Source organism: Cynocephalus volans, chromosome 8 (genome assembly GCF_027409185.1).
Source record: "Cynocephalus volans isolate mCynVol1 chromosome 8, mCynVol1.pri, whole genome shotgun sequence".
NCBI classification, from domain to species: domain Eukaryota; kingdom Metazoa; phylum Chordata; class Mammalia; order Dermoptera; family Cynocephalidae; genus Cynocephalus; species Cynocephalus volans.
In genome coordinates, this window is record NC_084467.1 from 105,247,575 (window position 1) to 105,270,602 (window position 23,028).

A 23,028-nucleotide genomic window follows, 5' to 3' on the forward strand; every position below is an offset into this window, starting at 1 on the left:
TGACAGGCTGTATGATCCTAGATAATTCAGTCAATCTTGCTGGAGCTCAGCTGCTAATCATGAAATGAGGATGGCGATATTTACTTCAGGAGGTCTGTATAAAGATCACTTAGGTTAGTATATATGAAAGTGCTGTGCTCATTTGCAAAGCAGAATGCAAATGCACAAGGCTGTTATTTCTGTATGAATAAACACTCAGAAAACAATTGCAAAGATTTTATTTAGCGGCTTTCTGTGCTTGGCACTTAGAAACAGAATTCCGTGCATAAGGGCAAATTTTTATACAACTTTTCTTCATACATATTTTACATACCCTTATATTGCCCCCTTTTTTAATATTCATAATATTGGATTCCCCACTAGGCACATAAATACATTTATCTACAACACCTCAAAACCAAAATCTTAATAATATCTGTATTATTTTACTTGGTATTATTTGCATTTCCACACCATTTAAAAATTTTACCTTGCACCAAGCTTCACTTGCTTTATTACCATTAAAGGATTTGAAGAGAAAAGGAAAGATGAAGGAAAAAAACCAAAACTTCAAAATGCAATGAACTATTAGATAAGAATTGAGATCCTAAGGGAAATGGAAGGGTATAGAAGATCCATCTGTAATTGCCTGGAACGTGACAGGATTTCTCCTGCCACCGGAGCTAGTGGGCAGGTGATCCAGGTCAGGTGTCTGGATCTGGCATGCACAGGCCAGGCTCTATGTGTCTCCTCTGCTCTTGGAATCATCTGCTGGGATTACAAAACTCTTCCTTCTTCACAATCCTTCTATTTCCCTTCCCCTGACAGGCTGCATGCTGCAGAGTCAGCATTCCCATGTGGTCCAGCTCTCTTCTGAATCACAGTGGTCAGAGCTATGGGATAAAGGTGCATTCCTTGCCCAGTCCCTCTCACCAGTGCCCTGACCATGCAGTGTCCAGAGAGGTTTATGCCTCAGTAACACCATGATTCCTTCTATAACCTGTAGTGGGGGAAACAAACCAAAAACAAATTTCCTTGGTGAATTAAACTCTCATCACTGATCACACTTTCTTTCTCAGTCTTGCTCTCCGTCTCTCTCCTGCTCTCCGTTCTTTCTCTTTCTCTCTCTTCCATTCAGCTGCTCTTACTCCCTCTTTTCACAGGCACCACTGGGAACATCAATAGTAGCACACTGAGTGAAGACGGCCAAAGTTAAAGCAATCTTTTCCAGGAAGCCACGTCCAGTCGTAGTACTGATGTCTTTCCACCCTCATCGACAGGGAGGGGTTCCAGAATACACATTTCATTCCAGGAACAGGGTAAGCTGCGGGCAAGAAAGGCTGGCAGCTACCGCTGTCGCAGTCCATCTAGTGTTGTACATAGACAAATTCTTGGTGAAAGCACCCATTGTGGGCCTCCCTTCACAGAGTTCGCCCAGTTCAAAGTCAGTGTGCAGGTATGTTTTGTATGTATGAGCTTGTGCATGAATATGTGTGTTTGTGTGTGTGTATAGGTAGGTCTGTATGTGCGTGTGTAACTTTTTATGGCTGCTACATGCTAGCATTTCCCTTAACAATATTATAAAATGTTTATTCAGTCTCTTCAAAGGCCACTCTGGAGTAGACAATGCTTTATAAAACTAAGGTTTGGGAAGGCAGGAGATTGGCCACTGAATCATGGATGATTCTACTGCAGTATCCTTCAGTGGCTTAAAAGTGTCCCTTGCTGTTCTTGGGTATGCGTTTTCCTCTTCCAGAAAAATAATACACAGTTTCTGTTTTCCAAAGGCATTGGGCTTCCAGGAGGAAGATATGTCCACGGAGTCTCTGGGCCCTTGACTGCCGTAGGCTCCATGGTGTTTGGAGTGGCCTTTAAACCATGTGTACGGACATCTGGGAGGAGGAGCCTGGGACTGCCCCATACTGCCGGCCATCACAGGTGTTGGTTGCCTGCTGATTGCTGGGTGAGGGGCTGATCATGTGCATGCCGTGCTCCATCCCCGTGGGCAGGTACTGCCTCTCTCCAAAGGCCCCGTTGGAAGGAGATGAACAGAGTAAAGTGCTTTGAGAGGCGCTCAGTTTCTCTGGGCTTGCAGCTAGCCTAGGGGAGGTGGGGAAATTGTATCCATACAGATTGTAGGGATTGTGCAGGGAGAAGGCATTGTAGGAGCTCTGCTGCATGTGGCTGCCCCCAAACATGTGTGGTGATGAGGAGCTGGAGGCGGCATTGCCTGCCTGCATGACATACTGAAACTGAGAAGTGGGGAAGGACCCCAGCTGGCCACCATAGGCTTCCATCTTGCTGTTGCTAGGCAAGGAAGGAGGAGTTGGTATTCCTGAGATCAGGGATGGAGTCCTCTGAGGCATGAAGGTTTCGGAGGGCTGGCTAGCTGAAGCGGTGCCACTCTGGAGCCTGTTGTAGCCACTGTCACTCAGCCCTGGGTAGCTCTGCAAGGCAGCCATGTTGCTTCGGGCACATGGTGGATAATCAGAGAGATTTAGATTACACAGCTGGCTTTCTCGACAGCCCACGTTAAAAGTGTTGGGGGCCAGATGAAAAGTTGGAGGAGAACAGGATGGAGATAAAAGATGAGACGAAGCCGAAGGAGATGGTGTCCCAGTGCTGGAGGTGGTTGGGGAAGTGCCTGTGCTGCCCCCTGAAAAATAAAACACAAATACCATTGAGACAGAAGGCTTTTAAGATGAGTCTGATTACACCAAATGCAAGCCATACAGGAGGTGCCTTCAAAAATCCAAGATGAGCTGATTTTTATAGAACTATTGCTTTCTCTTAACTCAGCAGACTTAGGCTAAGTGATTCCACCTGTGCACACATACACAGGCATGCACACACACACTCCAAAAAGAGGACAAAGAGAGTGACAAAAAAGAACACTAAACTCTTTTGTTTGTTTATCTCTGTGAGTGCTTTAGTAAGTTCTATTTTAAAAATAGTCAACCTTCCATTATTAACCTTGCCATTTCTTACCATCAAATTCACTTTATAATAAGACCTCTAGTGATCAGCATTAAAATCTACTAACTCAACTTTTCCCATTCTCAATGGAAATGCATTAAATATGTGTTTTAACCAGGGTCTGTTGCCTATTTTACCACTTTTTAGTCTTCCAGCCAAAAACACAGGATACCAAAGCAAGACCCTAATCTTGGAGGAAATGGGACATTGTGCCAAGTCAGTACTGAGGGCTGGGAAGGCACAGCAGAGGGGCCCAGGTAGCGGGGACTGGGGTATGAGATTGAAGTTCTGTCATATGAAAGACATGATGAGCACAATTCTAAGAGTCAGGTTAGATCAGAGCATGGCTAATCCAAGACAAAATCAGCATGATCCAGAGCCCCTACTGATCTCCCTTTACAGGAGCCTGTGCAGCCTCAGAGACTGGAACAAAGACTGTAAACGGAGTCTTAGGAGTTTGATGAGCTTTGCACTAATGGGCCTCAGGTTCTGTCCTTCTCAGCATCGTGTCTGAGGATTAAAGTCATATAAAGTGTGGATGGTCAACTACAAGCACTTTCCAAGGAGTCATTTTAATATAATGAAGGAATTCTGGAAGAGGAAGTTTCCAGGAGGAGAAAGAACACCTCATGCTTCTTGCTTTTGTGCGACTGAATGACTTAGCCTACTGTGCCTTACAGAAAGCTCAGGGATTCATTTTCTGCAAGCGTGTGGTTCCTTTTTGAGACATCCTACACATTTTCCTCCTTTTCCACCCTAAATGCCATGAGCTTCTCTGAAATAATTGCTATGGCACAAATGGAGAAACTTGACTCCAGCTGTAAAGAGATTTGTGTTTTACGGGATATTTATCTGGTCTCCTCTCTTTGAAAGTCCGTTCTTGTTCTCCATGATCTGGTGTTTATGTGCTCCCCGGATAGACCACCTGTTCAGCGTGTTGTACTGTCCTGTTACAGGTATGCTCCATCAGGCACTGGCCCGAGCCCTGCAGCAGGAAGTGTAAGATGGAGCAGATGACTTTGTACAACTCTAAATGGTTTTCTCAGATGGCTGAAGATGGAACGAATGGTACTGATTTAAGGCCTTAACTGGTTTCACTACAAAAAAATAAGAAGAGAACTATTAACAAGTTACAGGGATTTCTGCTGAGCAGATGAGAGGCACATGGTAAAAAGTTTGTAGTCAGCTTGCTTTGGCTTTTAGATGACATTCACTGGAAATGAGACTTGGTGGCCTGCTAAGCTTCAGAGGGTGGTAGTCTCCATATGAACTAGTCTTTAAAGCGGGGAGCAAGCCTTTCCAAGAGACAGCCACATTGCTTCCATTCACTTTGAAGAAATGTTCTTACGCACTTAAAGTACTCAATAAAGATAACAGCTATTTTTCAAAGTCCACATAGAAAGAGAAGACTATGGTATTCATTTTGCAGAGAAGCAAATTGAGATACTGAAAAGTCTTTATTGTCTTATCATCTAACAGCTTGTCAGCTGTTAAACAAGATTGGGAGTGCCAGGCAAGTGCTAAAGAAGCACAAGGAGGCAGCCCACCCTCCCTGTGCATTTCAACACTTGATTGCCTGGAGACCTCTCATCACAGGAAAGCCAGGGCAGAGTGGGAGGCCAGGCTAATACAGAGGGTCAGAGCTGCCTCTCCAAGAAAAGCTTGCCTTCCTCCCCTGTAGAGTGTTCTCTTCCCTTTGCCCTCGTCCCCTCTGTACCTGCCAGGTCCTGAGTAATCTTAAGAGCCTTGACATAAATTTTATTTAATGAACAATCATAGACTATAGAGTCAGACAAATCAGGTTCTGATCCCAGATGTCTTACTGATTATGGGACCTTAGCAAGTCAGCTTCTCAAGCCTCAGGTTCCTTAATCATATAAATGGAGTTACTAATATCCACTTTTAGGATGTTTTGAGAAATAGGTGAGATGATATATATTACAAAGTGCTCAAAACAGTACTTGGCACATAGGCATTGAATATTCTCTTCTATGAGAGAAGAACGGAAGGAGGAGAAAGGAATCTTGGGGAATTTGGGTTCTAATGGGGATGGCTCTCAGGTGCTGGCCTCTGTCCATGCAGCTGAGCATCTTGGCCTCTCCACATGCTGACCAGCTTTATGTCACAACAGTTACCTGCCTCATTGTCACGGGCTAGATAGGCCTCCATGGCTGTGAATGACAGAGCACTGGGCCAAGTGACAGCGTTGGGCCCACCTGGGCCATATTCCCAAAGGCTAAGCTAACTCTGCTACCTCTCTCCCTAGGCCCAGCCCAGGATGAAAATGGGCTGCCCGATGGCTCCATCTTTTCTCAGATCAAGCAGAGTGGACCTGACATAACACAAATTAGATGGTGTAGGGTGGTAGGTAAATTGGAGTCTTTCTCACTGTCCTCAGAGATCTTAATCCACTTCTGAGGTGATTAAAATGTAATGCCCTGAGTAGCTTAAAACTCTCAGGCATTCCAAGACCAATCTCCCAAGACCCCAGCTCACTGCATTCTATTTTACCCATGGACCAAAGAGAGCAGGTACACATTAAAATTCATACATGACATTTACTTGCTCCAATATTGAAGGCCAGCAGCCAAAACAACCTAAAAGAATACATGTTTAGCGGTGATCCCATACGAGGACAATAACCTAGAATATACTGGTGTACCATGAAGACAAGTTAAATGTGACCGTGAAAATCCTGAATACCAAACCTGCTGACTTTTGCATCTTTAAATTGATCACTTCCAGATTGTAATATGGGGGCTTTCACATACAGTTTCCTTCTGGGTTTATTTTGTTGTGTTTTTTTTCACCCAAAATCGAAAAACAGTAAGATAAAACTCCACCTGGGCTAGTGAAGAATAAATTTCCATTTAATTACTTGGTTCCACAAGCCAGACTGCTTCTCCTATAACTCAATGGCATCTGTCCCTGAGGAGTGCTGAACTCACTGTATCCTTGAGAAGGTTTTCAAACAGATAAGAGGTAAAATATCAGCACCCTATGGACTGATCCCAGGGAATAAACCCAAAGGCCATAAAGTTTAATAAGCACAACCCTGTTCATTTCAGCTAAGGACTTACACTTAGTTGAAATGTGTGCTCTTCTCATAATGCAAATGCAAACATTACAGTGCTCATGAGAACTGTGTGGTTTCAGTCTTAGAAAAACTCCTGTGCATCCTCCATAAAATGTAAAGGCATGCATAGATCCAAATTCCTTCCCTTTAAAATAGCTTTTAATATATTCACCTTAATTCTCATTTTTCACATTGGTCATCTGGGTCCTGAGTCTCTGCTTCTTAGATGGTCCTATTTCACACCAACCACATTCTCTAGGTGGACTGTCCCCATTTCTTCATGTTCCGCTCACTTGTTCACCTTCTCTGCTACAGATTTAACTGCCTTCCTTGCTGCAGTGTACATCTGTTGTTGTCATCATTTAGAATCAATCTGCCTCTCTCCTGGCAACAGTACCCAGTTTTCCATCTGGGAAACCCCCTCCCTCCCACACTCCCCCCTTCACCCCTTCCTCCAGGGAAGGCATGTGATGCAGGGTGGACGATCAAAGCATCAGATTCCCCCCACCACAGTACCTGGCTCAAAGGTGACTTAGTTAGTCTACGAGACTCAGGGAGATTGTACTAGAGATCTTAGGAGAGAGGCACATGCCACTTCCCATAAGATTTAAATCTAAAAAGGTATTGGGTGAGGGACACTGGCAGCCATGTTAACACCATGGGGAGCCTGAGAATGAAGTCAACATGGAGGAGAGAAAAGTTAAGAGATGGGGCAAGACCTGGCCTGGGTGATTTTGTTTGAGCCCCTGGATCGGGTTCTGCCTAAAGTCAGCTATTTGAATTCTTTCACTTTTGTGAGCCAATGAGTTTTTTTGTTTTGTTTTGTTTTGCCATTGGTTTTTATTTTACTTACAACACTAAGAATTCTAATTAATACAGATCTTCATTTCTACAGATAATTCCACTGTGAATCTGAAGGACTGAGAATATCAGGATAAAGCTGGAGGAGGAAGAAACGGAAGTGAGAGTGACAGGAATAGACAGTGGATCACTTTGTCAGACGGAAGCTGTGGACAATACCTTCCTAAAATATAAGTCCCCTACAAGCAGTAACAAGGTATTTCAGCTATCCGAATGCCTGATGGATTTCTGGCTCTGCAAAAAGGAATATATGATAAGATAATTGACTTTAATTTCAAAAATATATAATCTCTTAAACAGTTGAGGAAATAGGAGGAGCTGCTACTCTGACCTCACCCTGATCAGTAAGAACAGGTTCACCGTGAAGTGAAAATATTGACAACTTGAAAAATAATTTTTCTTATTAGCACTCATAACAAATAAGGAATGTAATGTAGAGAACAGAAAAACAACAACTGCTGTGTTTTTAAAAAAGATTTCTAAAAGTTCAGGAAGAAAAGTGCACAAATACGTTGACAGATAATCTAAATAAGAAGGTGATTCCAAAAACCAAGCACAACTCCACAAATGGTAAAAAGATAAAAGAGCCTCGGAAGATATCAAAGTGGCTATTCTCTGATGGGTTTCTTGAAATACAGTTAGATAAGATACAAGGAAGGTACATGTAAATAAAGTCAGAATAAACAGTGACATGATCTTGTGAGTATAACAATAGGAAGCCCCAAATTAATTAAGTTTGTAGATTTCTTTAACAATGATAACTATGTTCTTCTTCCTCCTGCTGGATTTATTTCTCTCAAACAAGGTATATCATTTTAATTATTTATTCTCATCATTATTTCTGTCCCATGAAGACTTAACATTACCTATGACAGCACAAGAAACATTAATATTAGTTGACTAGATGGGTGAATAGGTGACCCTTACTCGCTTCTGAGTGTTAAAACTTCAAGGTCATCTTACCTACTCCCCATGTCATATCCACTGAAGTATGAGTAATTGTTTCTAACTTGCTATCTTGTTATTTTCACTTAAAATTTTTTGAGCATTTTTTTCACTATCCTTTATAAAACTTTTCTTCCTGATGTCTGCTTTTCGGTTCTTTTTTTCCTTTTCTTTCCTAATCTCCCTACCCTTCCAGTTTTAGCCTGTAGTTGTCCCAATTTGGTGAATTTCTGCCAAAGAACCTAGGAGAGCTTATTCACTCATTCAATCACTATTTGAATATGACATATGCACTGGGTAACAGACCTTGACCCAGGGATTTAATCATGAGGAAAAAAAATGGTGAGAAAAATGTGAAGGAGAGAGAGATAGCAATGAAAGAAAGACACAAATAAAAAAAGCATACCCTAAGGGGACTTAGCCTACTCTGTATGGCAGAGAAATTTTCCCCAAGGAAGTGATATTTAAGCTGAGATCTCAAAGATAGGTAGCACTAACTAAGAAGGCAAGTGGGGAAGAAGCTTTACAGGCAAAAGGAACAACATGTGACAGGGAAGAGCACGGCATGTCTGAAAAATGGAAGTTAGATGGATGATGCTGGAACCACAGAGAGAAAGAGGGGAAGTGGTGTAGGCTTAAACTAGAGTAGTAATGACAGTAATAATCAGGGTAATAACAGGGAACATTGATTGAATACTTAGTCCTGGACACTTTTATAAGCACTATTATCTTATTTAATTCTCATTGTCACTATCTCCATTTTAGAGTTGAGGCAGCAAAAGCCAGAATATACAGGGTCTAGGAGGGTATGTTAAGGAATATGTCTTTCATAAATGAAAGTAAATTGTGGCCACTGAAGGGTTTTAGGCAAGAAAAAAAATGATTGACTGCTGCCTGGAGAATGGCTTGAAGGAAAAAATAGAAGCTATGGAGGACATCATAGTCATCCAGGTGAGAGATGATGTCACCCTGGAGTGGGGTGGTAGCAAAGAGATTAGAGACGGGGATGTATTCAAGGACCCAGCAAGGGAGGAAAACATCCAGGATGTGGAGGAGAGGGTGGTATCCTTCCCCAAGGAGAGGGCATCAGGTCTGTAAGGTGGATGATGGACTCAGTTCTGGACATACTGGGCATAAGGGACTTTGGGGACAAAATAGAATATGTAATCAATTACTGCTTGTTTTACTGGATTGAACTGAGATGCTCTCCATCCTCTGTGAGGAGTCCCTCATTCTCATAGCACAAGCCATGCTGCAGAATTATTGCTCATCTCAGTGATAAATGAGATCTATATAAATTGGCTATCTCTGAATCATTACAGTAACCTCACAGTTCAAAGGCTAGGGTCCATCGAATTGTCCTTCTTTCCCAATATTTTACTAGTATGACTGCTCAGTATCTGGTCCCTCTCACTGACCAACCACTAACCAATACAAATCAAACCAATGAAAATCCATTCACCAACAGAGATCCTCATAATCCTAACTCTTTAACTCCACTAGAATATGCAATGGTGTTGAGATATGTAGCAATGTCTGCTAGCAAATGCGGAGAAGGGAGGGCTTCTGTAGGCGGCAATTCTCTGGTTTCTACAGAGGGAGACGTATTGCCAGCTCTGGTGCCACGGGTCCAGAATGGTTCCTTTTAGCACAACAGTTGTCAAATCATGTGGAATCACTGCTCATAAAATCTTTTTCAGTTTTGACCATACAAATAGCTCCATTGTAGATATGAAGTAATTGAGGCACAAATTTTATTCAGGGGTATTCATCAGAACAATAGGATTGCATTGCACTTGGCTATAACCGACTCAGGCTCTTATTTTTTTCTTTCTGTGTCTGTATTGCCTTAGTCACCTTTCCCAGGAAAAATGTACTTGGTTAGTTCATTTCCTCCCTGTTACTAACTGTGTTAAAACAGAAGCCATTTGTGAAATAAGATTTCTCCCTCCAGACTCTCCAAACATATAAACATGCTTGCTGATTCTAAAAGAAGACATCCAAAGATAAGATACACTTGACTTCATTTAAAAAAATGAAATACAAAACTATTTAGAATTAATGCTCAAGTTGTTGAATAACAGACCATCAATAGGAAGAGTAAACTAAATTATTTGGGAAATTAAATCTCTAGTAAGAATGAAGAAAAATAATGTGGTCTGGTAGAAAGGAAACTGCCCTGTCAAATAGGAGATCCATGTTGGCGTTCTCAACTCAGTTATGCCACCACTTACATGTAGATATGTTACTAGACTGCTTTATGCCTCAGTTTCTTTTTTGTGCCAAAGGCAGAGGATAATTAATCCCATGCATTCTTCTCCATAACAGAAAACAACTATTTAGAACACTCCATTCAATATGTTTTTAAACATAGAAGGATTGGAATTTTTGCAAAACTTTGGCAAATTCACCTAAGTGCTTTCCTTGAAGTCTTATCAGCAGATGAGTTTTAATAAAAGAAAAATAAAAATGACAGCACAGGCAGGATGAAAAGCTCACCCAGCAGAAAGGATTTTCCAGCCTCCATCAGTAGCAGTGCAGAACTGTCCAAGGGGTGCTATTTGACATGCCAGATTGTGTTGGAAGCAGTGAGGTCATATGGGCACGTGGCTGAGTCAGTCATTGTTTGGATCCTATGTTCAGTGCCAGCACTGCCAATACTCCCCTCGCTAAAAGGGAATTACTGTAAAATCAGTCTGCCACTGAAGTTTCCACTAGAAGTTCATCACTCTCTATTCTTTCTAAGACACAAAGCAGTTCAGCACAGATGGCCATGTCTCTTTTCTTTATCTTATGAATGGTACTGTCCAGAGTTACTGGAACTCTTAGTTCTTAAGGAAAGAGGGAAAGGGGTGTTTTTGCTTTTACATCCTTTGTTAACATCAAGAAACCAAGCCACATATTTTTTAATAATGAGAATCTGGATCAAGTTCAGTGTTTAGTTCAAAAATAAATTCCAATTAAACTTTTAATAGAGTCTTGGCTTTTCCTCTAGCCCTATCCCACCACCATATGTATCCAATAATTCAAGCTCATTCTCACTCAGTAAAAAAAGGCGGTCACTGAAGTGATTGTGACGTTATGCTTTGAAAGTTCGGTTTCTCTTAAATCGTTGTTTTCAAAGTGTCAATAACAAGCCTTCATATTAATAGATTTTCAGCAGAAGTACCATGAAGCCCTCTATGTTGCACACCTGAGCAACTCATGCAGTTCCCTGTGCCTGTGCCTGCCCCAAGTGGCTCCATGCTATTGCCCTGCAGGTTGCCATTCCCAATGATCACTCCATATCCGTGTCCACACAGGTACTAGGTGGCTGTGCTCCAAGATGGAACTCATCTTCCTGAGCCACAGTGACACCAAGTGATCTCATTCACCATTCAGTAGATACTTTCTGGTGCCAGGCCCTATGGTAGATCTTGGGGACACAGCAGTGAACACAAGTGTAGCCCTCAATGCCTGCTCTCAGGAACTGGCAATATCCCTGCCAACCTTCTCTTACCAGCCTGCATAATACAAACTCCTGCTCAGCTAAAGCTTGGAAAGTCAATGAGTAAAGCAAGAGCAGATAAGCAAAGAAGCCGCCTCAGAAACAAATAGAATCAAGTAAGTGTCTCTGTATGACACATTTTCATTTATATAGCATGTTTATATAAATTGCCTCACAAAAAATTATCCCTCTTTTGTAGGTAAGGAAACTGGCACTCAGCATGGAAGTAACTTGCCCAAGGTTACATAAAGAGTTAGTGACCATCAGAAGTGAGGGCCCAGATTTTCCTGACTCGCATAAAACCTCTGCTTCAAAGCGGTAGTAATAACCTGAGTAGTTATTGATCCCGCTCCTAGTCACAGCTTTGTGGGGAGCAAGTCACTTCATATGAAGGACTTCCATTTTTCTCCCACCTATAAACAAGAGATGAAAATTCTGCATCATTCACCTCATCAGATCCCTGTGAAGATGAATAGTCTAATTATGTTTTGAATCATTAATCATCAAAAAGGCAATATTTCCTGTCTCTGACACATCTTCCTCTTAGGTTTCTATGTCCAAGGACATAAGGGGATGAAGACGATCATGATGGTGATGACAAAGACAACAGTAACTAGCATGTGTTGAGTGTTCACTATGATTTTAAATGCATTACCTCATTTAACCCTCACAAGAATTCTATTATATTCTCCCAAATAATGCAGAAGCAAAAACCGGGTATTAGAAAGGTTGAGGGACTTGACCAAAGTCAGAAAGCTAGGAAAGGACAGTGATAAGAGCCTAACCCAGGTCTTCCAACCCCAAAGTCTATGCTTCTAATCACTATATTTATCTTAGAACCTGAGAGATTTCAGCAGTTTGGGTTGCAAACCTAACTCAGTGTGCAAAGTGCTAGCCCCTCCTGAAAAAGGAATGTAATGTAATCACATTATCAAGTCCTAGAATGGCTTCCAAATGGCAGAACCACAAATTCAAAAATTAGGTTTCTATTTATGTCAGCCATTTGACGGAATGGAATGAGCTCAGCCTGTAAGTTTTATCCAGTGTCACCTAGACTTCGGAAAGCTTTCACTCAGGTACCCAGGTGAATAGATGCTGCACCAGGGAAAATCATAGACTGGACTGAGAAAAGGAGTTAAAATTGGCCCACAGACCATCTGTACTCATGGCCACAGGTTTCCCAACCTAAGCTCAAAGAGAAGGGAGATTATAAATTGGATAGAAAACACAAAGCAGTGGGCAGGAAAGTCCACGCAGCCCCAAGTTGAGAGGGATGTTGTTTCAGATAAGCAAAAAGAGAGAGAGCACAAGTTGCAAGGTTCAGATGGGCTCACAGCATCCCACTCCTCACTGTGAGACCTGATGCAATTCATTTCCATTGTCCAGAGCTAAGTTGTTGTTCATCCACAAAACGAGAATAAGAAAACTGATAAGGTTGCCATGAGGAATAAATGAAGTTATTTCGAAGATCTCTTCAAATACCAAGGCCTATGCCAATGCTCAGTAATAGTAATAATTTCATCACTGTCATAACATAAATATATAACAATGCTTTTAAGAAGAGAGAATTTTGAGTGCCAAATTAAATGCTGCCTCTGGAACCAGCTTGTTTGCACAAAGAATGATGCTTTGGTTATTTATGGAGCTACTAGATTCTCCTCCTTCCAAGAGAATTGGCATAACACATGTCTTTGCCTGAAGCCAGATGTGCCATGTTCAGTCCAGCTCCCACCCCTTCCCCAGCCCTATTCCTAAGCAGAGGTCTTGACCATGACTTTACCTTGCTGCTTTTGCATGGTGGTGAAATCTTCAAAGGTGAGCGTGCGCACAGGAGGTCTCCAGAATGCATATGTCTCCATGATGGCTTCAAGTCCAGTTCTGGAGAAAGAAAAGCCAGCAAAGGAAGTTGTGAATAATCCCAAGAAATCCACTGACTTTTTAAAGATCCAGAGGTGGTTTGACTGACAAGTGGTATATTCATAGGCACTGAGAGATATTCCAATCAAAGTAAACTATTCTGGAAAAGCACAAGGTACAGATGTTGCTAGATTGCAGGAGGAAGAATAAATTAACCCAATTCAGATTATTTGCAAGCAAATCTATAACTATGATGGAATTTCACTCTGACCTTTCTTCAAAAGAGGCTTGGTCTGCAAGAAGAAAAGCATGTTAAGTTTTAGAGGTCAAGACCACTAATACCATGAGCACAGTTGAACAGAGAGGAGCATTGACTGTTTCTCCAGCGTGGGACGAGGGCACCATCATTACCACAGTGCAGATGCAGCCCCTCCCAGAATCAACTCCACACCTCAGTTATGTGAAGAGTCAAAGAAACTGTCAAACTGCTGTGGCTTTAAAGGCTTCTTAAATCAACAAAGACAAGCAGGACAACAGAAATAAAAGGAGAGGCAAGAAATCAAACACACTTGAGTTTCTGTTGCAACAAGAAACACCCATCTGAAGGTAAGGAAAGGGCTTGGTCCCAGAAAGTATACCTCAGGCAAAAAGACCAATGCATTTCTCCAAATACTTATCTGTATTTTTATACTCTAATAATTAAGCTGGTCTTTGAGAGTTAGAAACTGTCAGACTTCAGGAAATACCCAATATCTTACAAATTGTTTAAGGCTTCTGGTTCACTGGTATTAGAAATTGCGTAAGTTGGACAATGTGCACACTGCCCACTCTACCCTTCAATGAATTATGTCTCTACTATGTATATGAAGTGCTGATATACATCACTTTCCCATAATTACCCAGGATATCTCAGACATATTCTTGCTGATATTCCATATCCCCTAAACAGAGTATTGGTTGGTGCTTTGTTTAAAACTTTGAAGACGGCTTCTGGTTGTTGACTTTTCTTTAAGACTAACTGCTTCACTTCTATCTAAGTGGAGGAAGCGAGAAGTGCAGGGCTACAGGGCTACAGGCAGGTGAGAGAACGGAAGTGGGGGGAACAGACGGCATAAGACCTTTCATTGCAAAGTTACTGGAAGGCGCTGTGGAGTCTCTTCCTGGGACAGAAAAGCTTTCCCTTTTAAGATGAAACTTATACTGATTGTCCTTCTCCATAGGTAATACATTTCCAGAGTTCTCTTCAGTCTGACATACCCAGAATAAAGTGAGAAGTTTTATTTTAAGTAAGAAAAAATATCCTCTCCTTATAAATGGCCATAGGATCCCCTGAGGTTCTTCTCAGATGTGCTGCTGATACACCGATTGGCTCTTTGTGTTGGAAAATATCCTCTCTGAATAGGCCTTACTTGCACAGTTCACTTTCTAAAGTCTTCCCTGGAATCTTGGAGGCTTTAAATATACCAATGTTGGCAAACCAAACTCTGTATTTTAAGAAGCGGTTCAGAGGAGAGAGTGTCGCATGGTGTTTATTAGCTGTTAATCTGTTAGAAGTAGGAATAGAAGACATCTCCACATAGTCACTCTACATTAATGCTGAATACAGTACATGAAACTATTTGTGGAGAGAAAGAGCCCAGGCAATTAGGGAGTTCAGAATAATAAGGGGATAGACAGATAAAGCCATGCTGAGCCCTGGTGGATAGAAGAAATAGATAGGCCAGGCTTAGATCTGACTGCTTTGTTCTGGAATGTTGGCCACCCACCAGAACATCCTAGGATTCCTTTAATGGCACAGGAGGCTCACTGCAAATGGCAAGGTCTTTATTGTTCCACCTCCTATTTCATTCTTTGCAGGAACATGTACCAATGAGGAGGACAAAATATTAGCTCAAGGACAAAGAACGTCCCTTCTCATTTCGTAATAAGATGCTAAAAGACTGTAAAGTTGCTATAATACACTAATATTCTGCCAGTATTTTATTTATTGAATACACAGAAAATGAACTTTGGTTTCATTTTCATAACAGGCAAAAAGCCTGTGGCAAAGGTATTAAGCTTTTTATTTAAGCAGCTAATTCTATATAGGATAGTGACCATTTATCCAAATCCAAAATCTAACTAAAAGACTAAGTTATAGAATCATAGTTTTGGGAAGGCTCTTGGGTGTCACCTATTCTACCTCTTATGATACCATCTTGGATGGTTATCCAGCCTCTGTTGTCATATTTCCCCAGAAAAATATTCAGTTTTTGTATAGATCTGTTAGAGTTCTTCCCAACATTTGGCTGAAATCTCTGATGTAACTTTCACTCTTTGGTTCCATTACCAATAGCTAAATAGTGATAGTGCCAGACATTTCTCACAAGGAGTCCATCTGCCACATCCTTATCAGGGAGACCTTCCTTAGCTTAAGAATGTAATGTGTGACATGTGACATATGGGCGCACCCATAGTTCATGCAGGGGTTTGTCACAACAAGGGTCATTTTGGTGGTGGAGTTGGGGGAAATGGGTTATGACTCCAAAAAAATAATAGCTAAGACCACACATTCCTAACCACATGTTTCTAATGTGCTGTGGATCCATCTCTCATAAATATATTCTGCATAGGATAGAATATAAATTATCCTATGATCTATATAATCCTCCATAGGATATTACTGAATCTATTGATGTATTCAGAATATATCTCTTTTTAGAAAAGTTAGACCTATTTGTTTACTGTATACCACATCTTTTATTTGTCCTCAAACTCTATTAAGATTCACTGGATAGGTCTAATTGTTAGAAAATATTAGTTCTATCGCTTCTCAGCCTTTTGGCTAAGATCAAGTATAAAAAGTATTAGTTCTATATATCAGGATTTTGTGTAGTGCCATGGCAAGATGATACAATTTGCCTCTCTCCACCACTAGCATATATGCACCTCAAGGGCTTTGGATCCCACGGTTTTTCTATGCCCCAGTGCCTAGCACAGAGCCTGGTACATGGTGAGATCTCAATTGACACGCACTGAATTAATAAGTAGAGGAATGAATGTTTTATTACTGAGTCATTATTTTATAAAATTTGCCCAACATTCATTTTTCTACGCCTAAAACTTAGGAAAACAACTTAGTGCCAAATAAAGTCTGTGAAGACAGAAGAAATCTTCCAGTTTTGGAGATTTGGGAATCGTTTCTATAGCTGATTGTGTTAGTGCCTTTATTGATTTCAGCCTCGAGGAGGTATCAATTTTCCTTTGGTTTCTTCTGTTCCAGCTGTGGAATTTCTGACCTTCAACAGTCTAAGTCCCCTAGCACAGGCCAGTCATTTCTACCCCTCACCTTCTCTTATACGAATTCTTGCCAACTATGCAACAACATCTTCAGCCACTTGGATGTCTATTCAAAGTTTATCCTGTCCTACACATTATTTATTCATCATCACTGTACCCTAGTTTTGTAAAATTTTATCTCCAGGTTTTTAAAAGTGAATTCATTGTCTAAAAGATGAAAAAAGTGGTCTTAGGTAACCGCATGTCATTAACGTGTTCCACATGGTGGGCCTCTCTGGATCTGCTGCACACCAGAGACCTGACATCATCTCTGAGGTTTCCAATCAGTGATGATCAAATTGGCAAGTATCCCCCTCTAGCTTACTTTTCCCTGTTAGCTCCAGTGACAACAGAGGTTATATCCAAACCCCCATTTGTTTAGTCCTTTGGCTGCTATCAGTTCTCTGATTTCCAGGCCTCTTCTCTTTAGACTTTTCAGTCTGCTCACTGGCCAAACCAACAGAATGTGCTTAAGTGGAGGGGAAAGAGGAAGGAGAGGAAGCAAGTCAAAGAGCAATTTTGCAAACTGATGATGTCTTGAGATCAACTGATTTGGAAAAATAGCCAGACTATAAAGAAACATCCTTCCAATCTTTGCATTCAAAAAAGTTTAAAAAGGCAGTATCATTCCTTGGAAGCTCAGCATACAACAACAATTATAAAAACATCCATAACCCTATTAGGTAGTACACTATTGTGTAGTTTGTTCTTTTCATTTATCTTGAGATAGGAAGTTGGTTTTTATGTCTCTTTATTTTTCTTTTTAGTTCTGACATTTTAATTTTGACCCTTCCCCATTCTATTTGCTGGTGATACTGGTAACAAAAGGAACGTACACTATGGTTGATAAGGCCATTCACTGGTCATCTCTCAATAGAAGACAGTCAAGGGATAAGGGAAAACTACTGAGATAGGAGTGTTGAAGTCATAAAAGAGTTATCCAATCAGGAAAAAAATTATGTACTAAGTTCAGAAGATATAAAGGCAAAAAAGACACAGTGTCCTGTGTTCAAAAAAGAGGGAGCAACATGTAGATGACTAGTTTCTGAATTACGCGATAAATGCTACACTGAAGTTTCCACGAAAGGTTAATTACTTAAGCTTAACATTAAAGGGTAATCAGCAGTTTTTCATGCAGTCAAGAGAAAGAAAGGGCTTTCTTAGTAGAGTTAACATTAGGTGGAAAGTCTTGGAGGTATGGAAGAGAAGGCATGTTCTGGGAACTGAAAATAGTTCAAGGTGGCTGGAGCTTGGGTGCAAGGAGGGGAGTAGACACCATGGACTTTTATTCCATGTTAGATGCTTAGATTTATTCCATGGGTGATGCTGTGCCCCTGATCTTTCCTTTCTCTTCCTCTTCCAATATTTGGAGACACAGAACCAGAACATACTGCTCTTTCAGATCTAATTACCATATCTCAACATTCGTAGACTGCCCTTACTCCATTGAGGTAAGGTCAAACCTTCTCCACTCCCTTCTCAGTCACTGGATCTGAAATTGGATTACTCAAATCAAGTATCCAGTTTACTCACGATATTTGGTGTCTGAGGATATTCTTTTTTTTTTTTTTTTTTAATTACAGTTGTCCAGGAATATGCTAAAAGGCCTCCCAAAAGAGGTCTACAAATTGATTAAAATCAAACCATAATTCAAAACTTGGCTTTAGATAGTACAATAAGTATATCTACATGGTGAAGTAGCTGTCATTGATGTGCCTTATAATGGCTTGGAAGAACAGATGTCCAACGAACAGATGCTTGGAGTTGAGTTAAAATTGTTCCTCACCCAGTGATTTTCACCTTGGGAACCCTTTCCCCATTGGAGTCTGAATAGGTAGTAATGGCAGTCCATAAAGAGTTTTCACTGCCTCAAGAAGTATAATAAAAATCCAGGATAACACAAAGTAAGTTAACTAAAATATTAAGTTTATTTACATTTAACTGGAATGGTCTAACTTTAACGAAAATCACATGAGGGACAGATTAGCATCATGGTTAAAGAATAGCATCTGGAGCCTGATCACCTGGGTTCAAATTGCAACCGTGCTGCTCATTAGTGCAACCTTGTCCAAGTTATATGATTTCTTCATGCCTAAGTCTCCCTATCTGTAAATGGAGATAATGATTACACCTCCTCCTAATTATTACTTAATAAATTCAGATTGATTAAAGACAAAATATATATGGTCTATCTCAAGAAATCCCACTGTTCTGCTCAGGTTGGGACCTGTAATAGGAGAATACATTCTTACTTCACTAGAATTCAAAGCTTTGTCAGCCCTCTTGCTCTGTATTAAACGTGGAGAGAGTTCTGTTTTACCTAATTCCATTTCTCATTCTCTCTTCATAGAACCCAAATTGTGTCCCTCTAGCCTCTGTAGTCCTCATTATCTTGCAGATATTTCAGACTCCAATATGTTAGCCATTAAAAAGACGTCACTCTGTTCAATGACACCATCTCTGGGCAAGAGCCATAGATAATAAAACAATTGCCAACTTTCCCCGGCAAAGCCACATGGCCAAGAGGACAATGGTGGAAAAAGCTCACGTCAGGGAAGGCAAAACAAATAACAAGGCGGGAAAAAAATGTTAAATACTGGCTAAGAGACCACAAGCCAGGGGACATGATAAACAGCTATGGCCTGGATGCATAGGAGGAGTCCAGCTGCCAGCACCCAATACAAGGCCAGCTACCTCGAATTGTGGATGCAGCAGTGCCTGAAAGGGAGTCCAGCACTGATTGTTTCCATAGAACTGCTAAATGGCAGAAGCCAGCCATGCCAGGGATAACAAAAGAATATGCAAAACCTAGGGGTGCTGGTAAGATTGCCTGGAAAGAGCGGCATGGGATTGGCTGGAAAAATGCAGCCAGTGACTCTAGGGAGGACAAACCAAAATATGGAAATTGAAAGTGAGGGAGACACTTGGCATGTCATGCTGTGTGAAAAAAGGCAAGTGGTCAGCTCATTGGCTCTAAGCTTGCTACATGAGCCTTCAGGAGCGGCAGGGAGCTAGAGGTGGACAAGGGCATGGTTTCTGCTGCCTGGCACACTGTGCCTAATAGAAGAGAGTGAAATCATTCTCTGGATGCTGTCACTGGCTGGATTTGCAAATTCTGAAAGCTAGTACCTCATCGTACTCAGTTTTACCATTAGTAAAATAGGAAATACTGCACTGAGCCCAACTCAGAGGTAAAAATGGACAACTTGGACTACAGACACCAGATGAAATAATTATTACTATTACTTGTATACTTACGATTTGAATGGCTAGAAATAAATACAGTCATGCACTATAACAACATTTCACTCAACCATGGAATGCATATATGATGGTGGTATCATAAGATTGTAATTGCTATACCAGATAGCCTAGGCATGTAGTAAGCTAAACCACCTAAGTTTGTGTAGGTACACTCTTTGATGTTTGCACAATGACAAAATTACCTAATAATGCATTTCTCAGAATATATCCCTGTAGTTAAGCAACACATGACTGTATATGAGGTTAAACTTGAAATTGCTGGTATTTTGCCATTTTTTGACCTATAAATATAGTAATTTCCTATATTTAGCTTAATAAATAGACAAAGGTGTAGAAAATATTTGAGTAATCTAGGTACAAAAAAACCCTCTACAAACAGATTTTAACTGAGATTCATCAGCAAACTTCCTCCCCCCATCCCCCCAAGAAAGTTTCAGATTTAAGCAAAGATTAACTGGCCCTGACATTAATTTCTAGATGACTTTTCCTTGTCTCTTCTCCTTCTGTTAGCATTAGGCACTGTGATTCCTCATCTCACACTCCTCTTTCTATTGGGTGTTGTGCGGAGGGGCTGGGCCTGTAACAGGGAGTTCCTGTTTGTGCCTGGGAGGTCGTCCTTCACTCTATAAACATGGCCTTGGGACAGCAGCTGCTTAAGAGGGGGTCACAGAAAAATTCTTTACTCCCAAATATTTTCCCCACCACCATTAGGAGTAATTCCTTCCCTCAGGTTAAGTATTAACCTCATTAAACATCCTCTTTGGACAAGCAAATATATCCATTCCCGTAATGCAGTGAATGGCTCCATTTTTAGATCACTGTCCTCTGCAGTGTTATGCAAAGGGACACTAGGCACTGAGAAGGACTGCTGCCAGCCACATTCCCAGCAAACAGCAGGGTTGGTTGTAAATGCTCTGAGAATGAGCTCAGACTCAGATTTCTTCTTGTACCTCATCCTGCAGGCTCTTTTTGCTTCTTTCTGAGGAGCAACCCATTAAAACTACTTACCCATATAAACCAACCTCCCCATGACACAGGGCCTGCCACTGGCTCCTTTCTGACAGTTCTTGAGTTATGGAATTTGAGTGTTCTGGCTTAGGCCTCCAATGGTGGATTCCACAGAAAAAAAACATACCCTCCTAAAAGCCTGCACTAATTCTTTGAGCTACTGAAGCACTCCACATGGGACCAAGAGCAGTGGCTTCCGGGGCACCATGCCAGCTGGGAGTATCTGGAAGAAACAATGTCATACAGGACAGACACCCCTGCAGTTGCCTGCAATGCAGTGGAGCTGGGAGTAAGGTAAAGCCCAAGGTCAAAGACAGGATGAAGGTCACAGACAGAGGAGAACCCAGAGTCTTTCACTCCATAGCACTTTTAAGACAAGTCCATAGAACCCCTCACTCCCCAAACAGATCATAATTTTAACACTCTCCTTTTTATGTGTGTGTTTGCTTTGGAGAAAGTCCCTGAGAAATATGTAAAATTTCAAGGTGACTTGGGTTTTCTGTAAAATCTTCCCTAACAGAAACAAGTCTTTCACATCAGATGTGTGCAGAGAGACCCACAGAGCCCTCTTTCCTTCTATGCCTCTGGCTACCTCTTTACTGTGCAGGGTCTTGACAGTTGTCATACTCCCTCTAGCTGAGCACAGTGCACCCTCGGGCATGTGGGTAGATATACCTTCCAAAGCTGCTGCTTTGACAAGGAGACTGTAAAGACTCTTCTTTCTCTTCAGCTTCCTGAACCATGTCTTCTCTTTGTACAGGCTCCACTTTGGGGTGGCCACCCCCAAAGACATAATTTTACCTCTCAGTTCTCTATTGGATGACCTTTCTCAATCAAACCTCATTCTGTTTTAGCTCAGTCTCTAGGAACTCCTTTTTATCTAAGGCTCACAGACCCTGAACACTGCTAGATGTCCTTCTCCAGGGAGCCAGGAAGCACAGCTATGCCCCCACTATCCTGAGCCAGATCAGAGGGTCTCAAGGTGTGCGTGTCTAACCTACAATTAGGCTAAATCAGTGTGTTACAGCCTCAGATTGAATCAAAACTGCCGTTAGTCTTTCAAAATATTTTTTTAAATTTCAAAATATTGTTTCTAGATTCATCCTTTCTTCTCTTCTTATTTGGTGTCCAAAACTAGCTCCCTGCTGCTGCTCCCTGATTCACCCGTGGTTGGGATAAGGCTTTCTCACTCTAGAGTTCCCGATTGTGATTTCTCTGTCACTCATCAATACTGTTTATTGTTTTATAACTAAATGAACAATTATTTTATTCTATACTCCTGGAGCTATGGGGGAAAAACTCTAAAAGCAGAAACCTAAAAAAGGTACAGTCCCAGTCTTCCAGGAGCTTACATTCTAGTGGCGTACACAGACCATAGGACAAAAATAATCTCAAACAGATGAAATCTATTTTCCCCCAGAAACATAAGGGTGTTGTTGTCCCCCTGGTAGGAGAAATCTCCCAGAGGCAATCCTGGGGCTAGGCCTGATTAAAGGCGAACATATATTGACCCCACCCAAAACCAGATTTGGGCCACACAATTTCTGAGAAATCTAGAACTAGTAACAACTGAGAAGTAAATACAATATCCCTCTTATTGCAGAAACAATGCCTGGAAGCAAAATCTGTCAATGTCTCTACTCAAAAGGAATGGCTATCTACCACTCTTCCCCATAGCATGAACATACACATATACTCTCTCTCTCTCTCTCTCTCTCTCACACGCACACGCACACGCACATGCACACGCACACACACACACACATATATACAGGTTGGGTATCCTTAATCTGAAAATCCCAAACCTGAAATGCTCCAAAATCTGAAACTTTTTGAGCACTGACATGACACTCAAAGGAAATGCTCAGCAGAAAATTTTGGGAATTTTGGATTTTCAGATTAGGGGTGCTGAACAGTTAAATTAGTGCAAATACTCTGAAATCCAAATACTCATCATTCCAAGCATTTCAGATAAGTGATAATCAACTTAGACATATATATTTACATGACACACAATCACACACATATGCACAAACAGGCTCCCAGTGAAGACTTCTAATCAGGGGCGTAATTACATGAGAATGGACAGTAGCAGCTCCGTAAGTAAAATTTGAAGGGTGGAGACTTTCTCACACTGAAGTGTATGCCTGATACTTTCTAAAGAAGCCGAGACAAATAAGACAGATTCTGACAATGATGACACCACAGGACTGATAATGTGGGCTTACTGGGGCTCCTATTGGGGTTTTAGACAGTT

General features: G+C 41.2%; 1 protein-coding gene across 4 annotated transcripts in view; it reads right to left on the minus strand.

Annotated features, from left to right (window-relative positions):
- Positions 1-202: 202 nt before the first annotated feature.
- The window catches only part of TBX15 (T-box transcription factor 15), a 100,909-nt gene continuing 78,083 nt past the window's right edge, over positions 203-23,028 (minus strand). For all 4 annotated transcript variants that reach the window (XM_063105266.1, XM_063105270.1, XM_063105268.1 and 1 more), the window contains 2 exons: positions 13,105-13,202; positions 203-2,635 (listed from right to left, as the gene is read on the minus strand). In XM_063105266.1, coding sequence (XP_062961336.1) covers positions 1,851-2,635; positions 13,105-13,202 — 883 coding nt within the window. In that variant the 3' untranslated portion in view covers positions 203-1,850. The remainder of the gene's footprint in view (positions 2,636-13,104; positions 13,203-23,028) is intronic.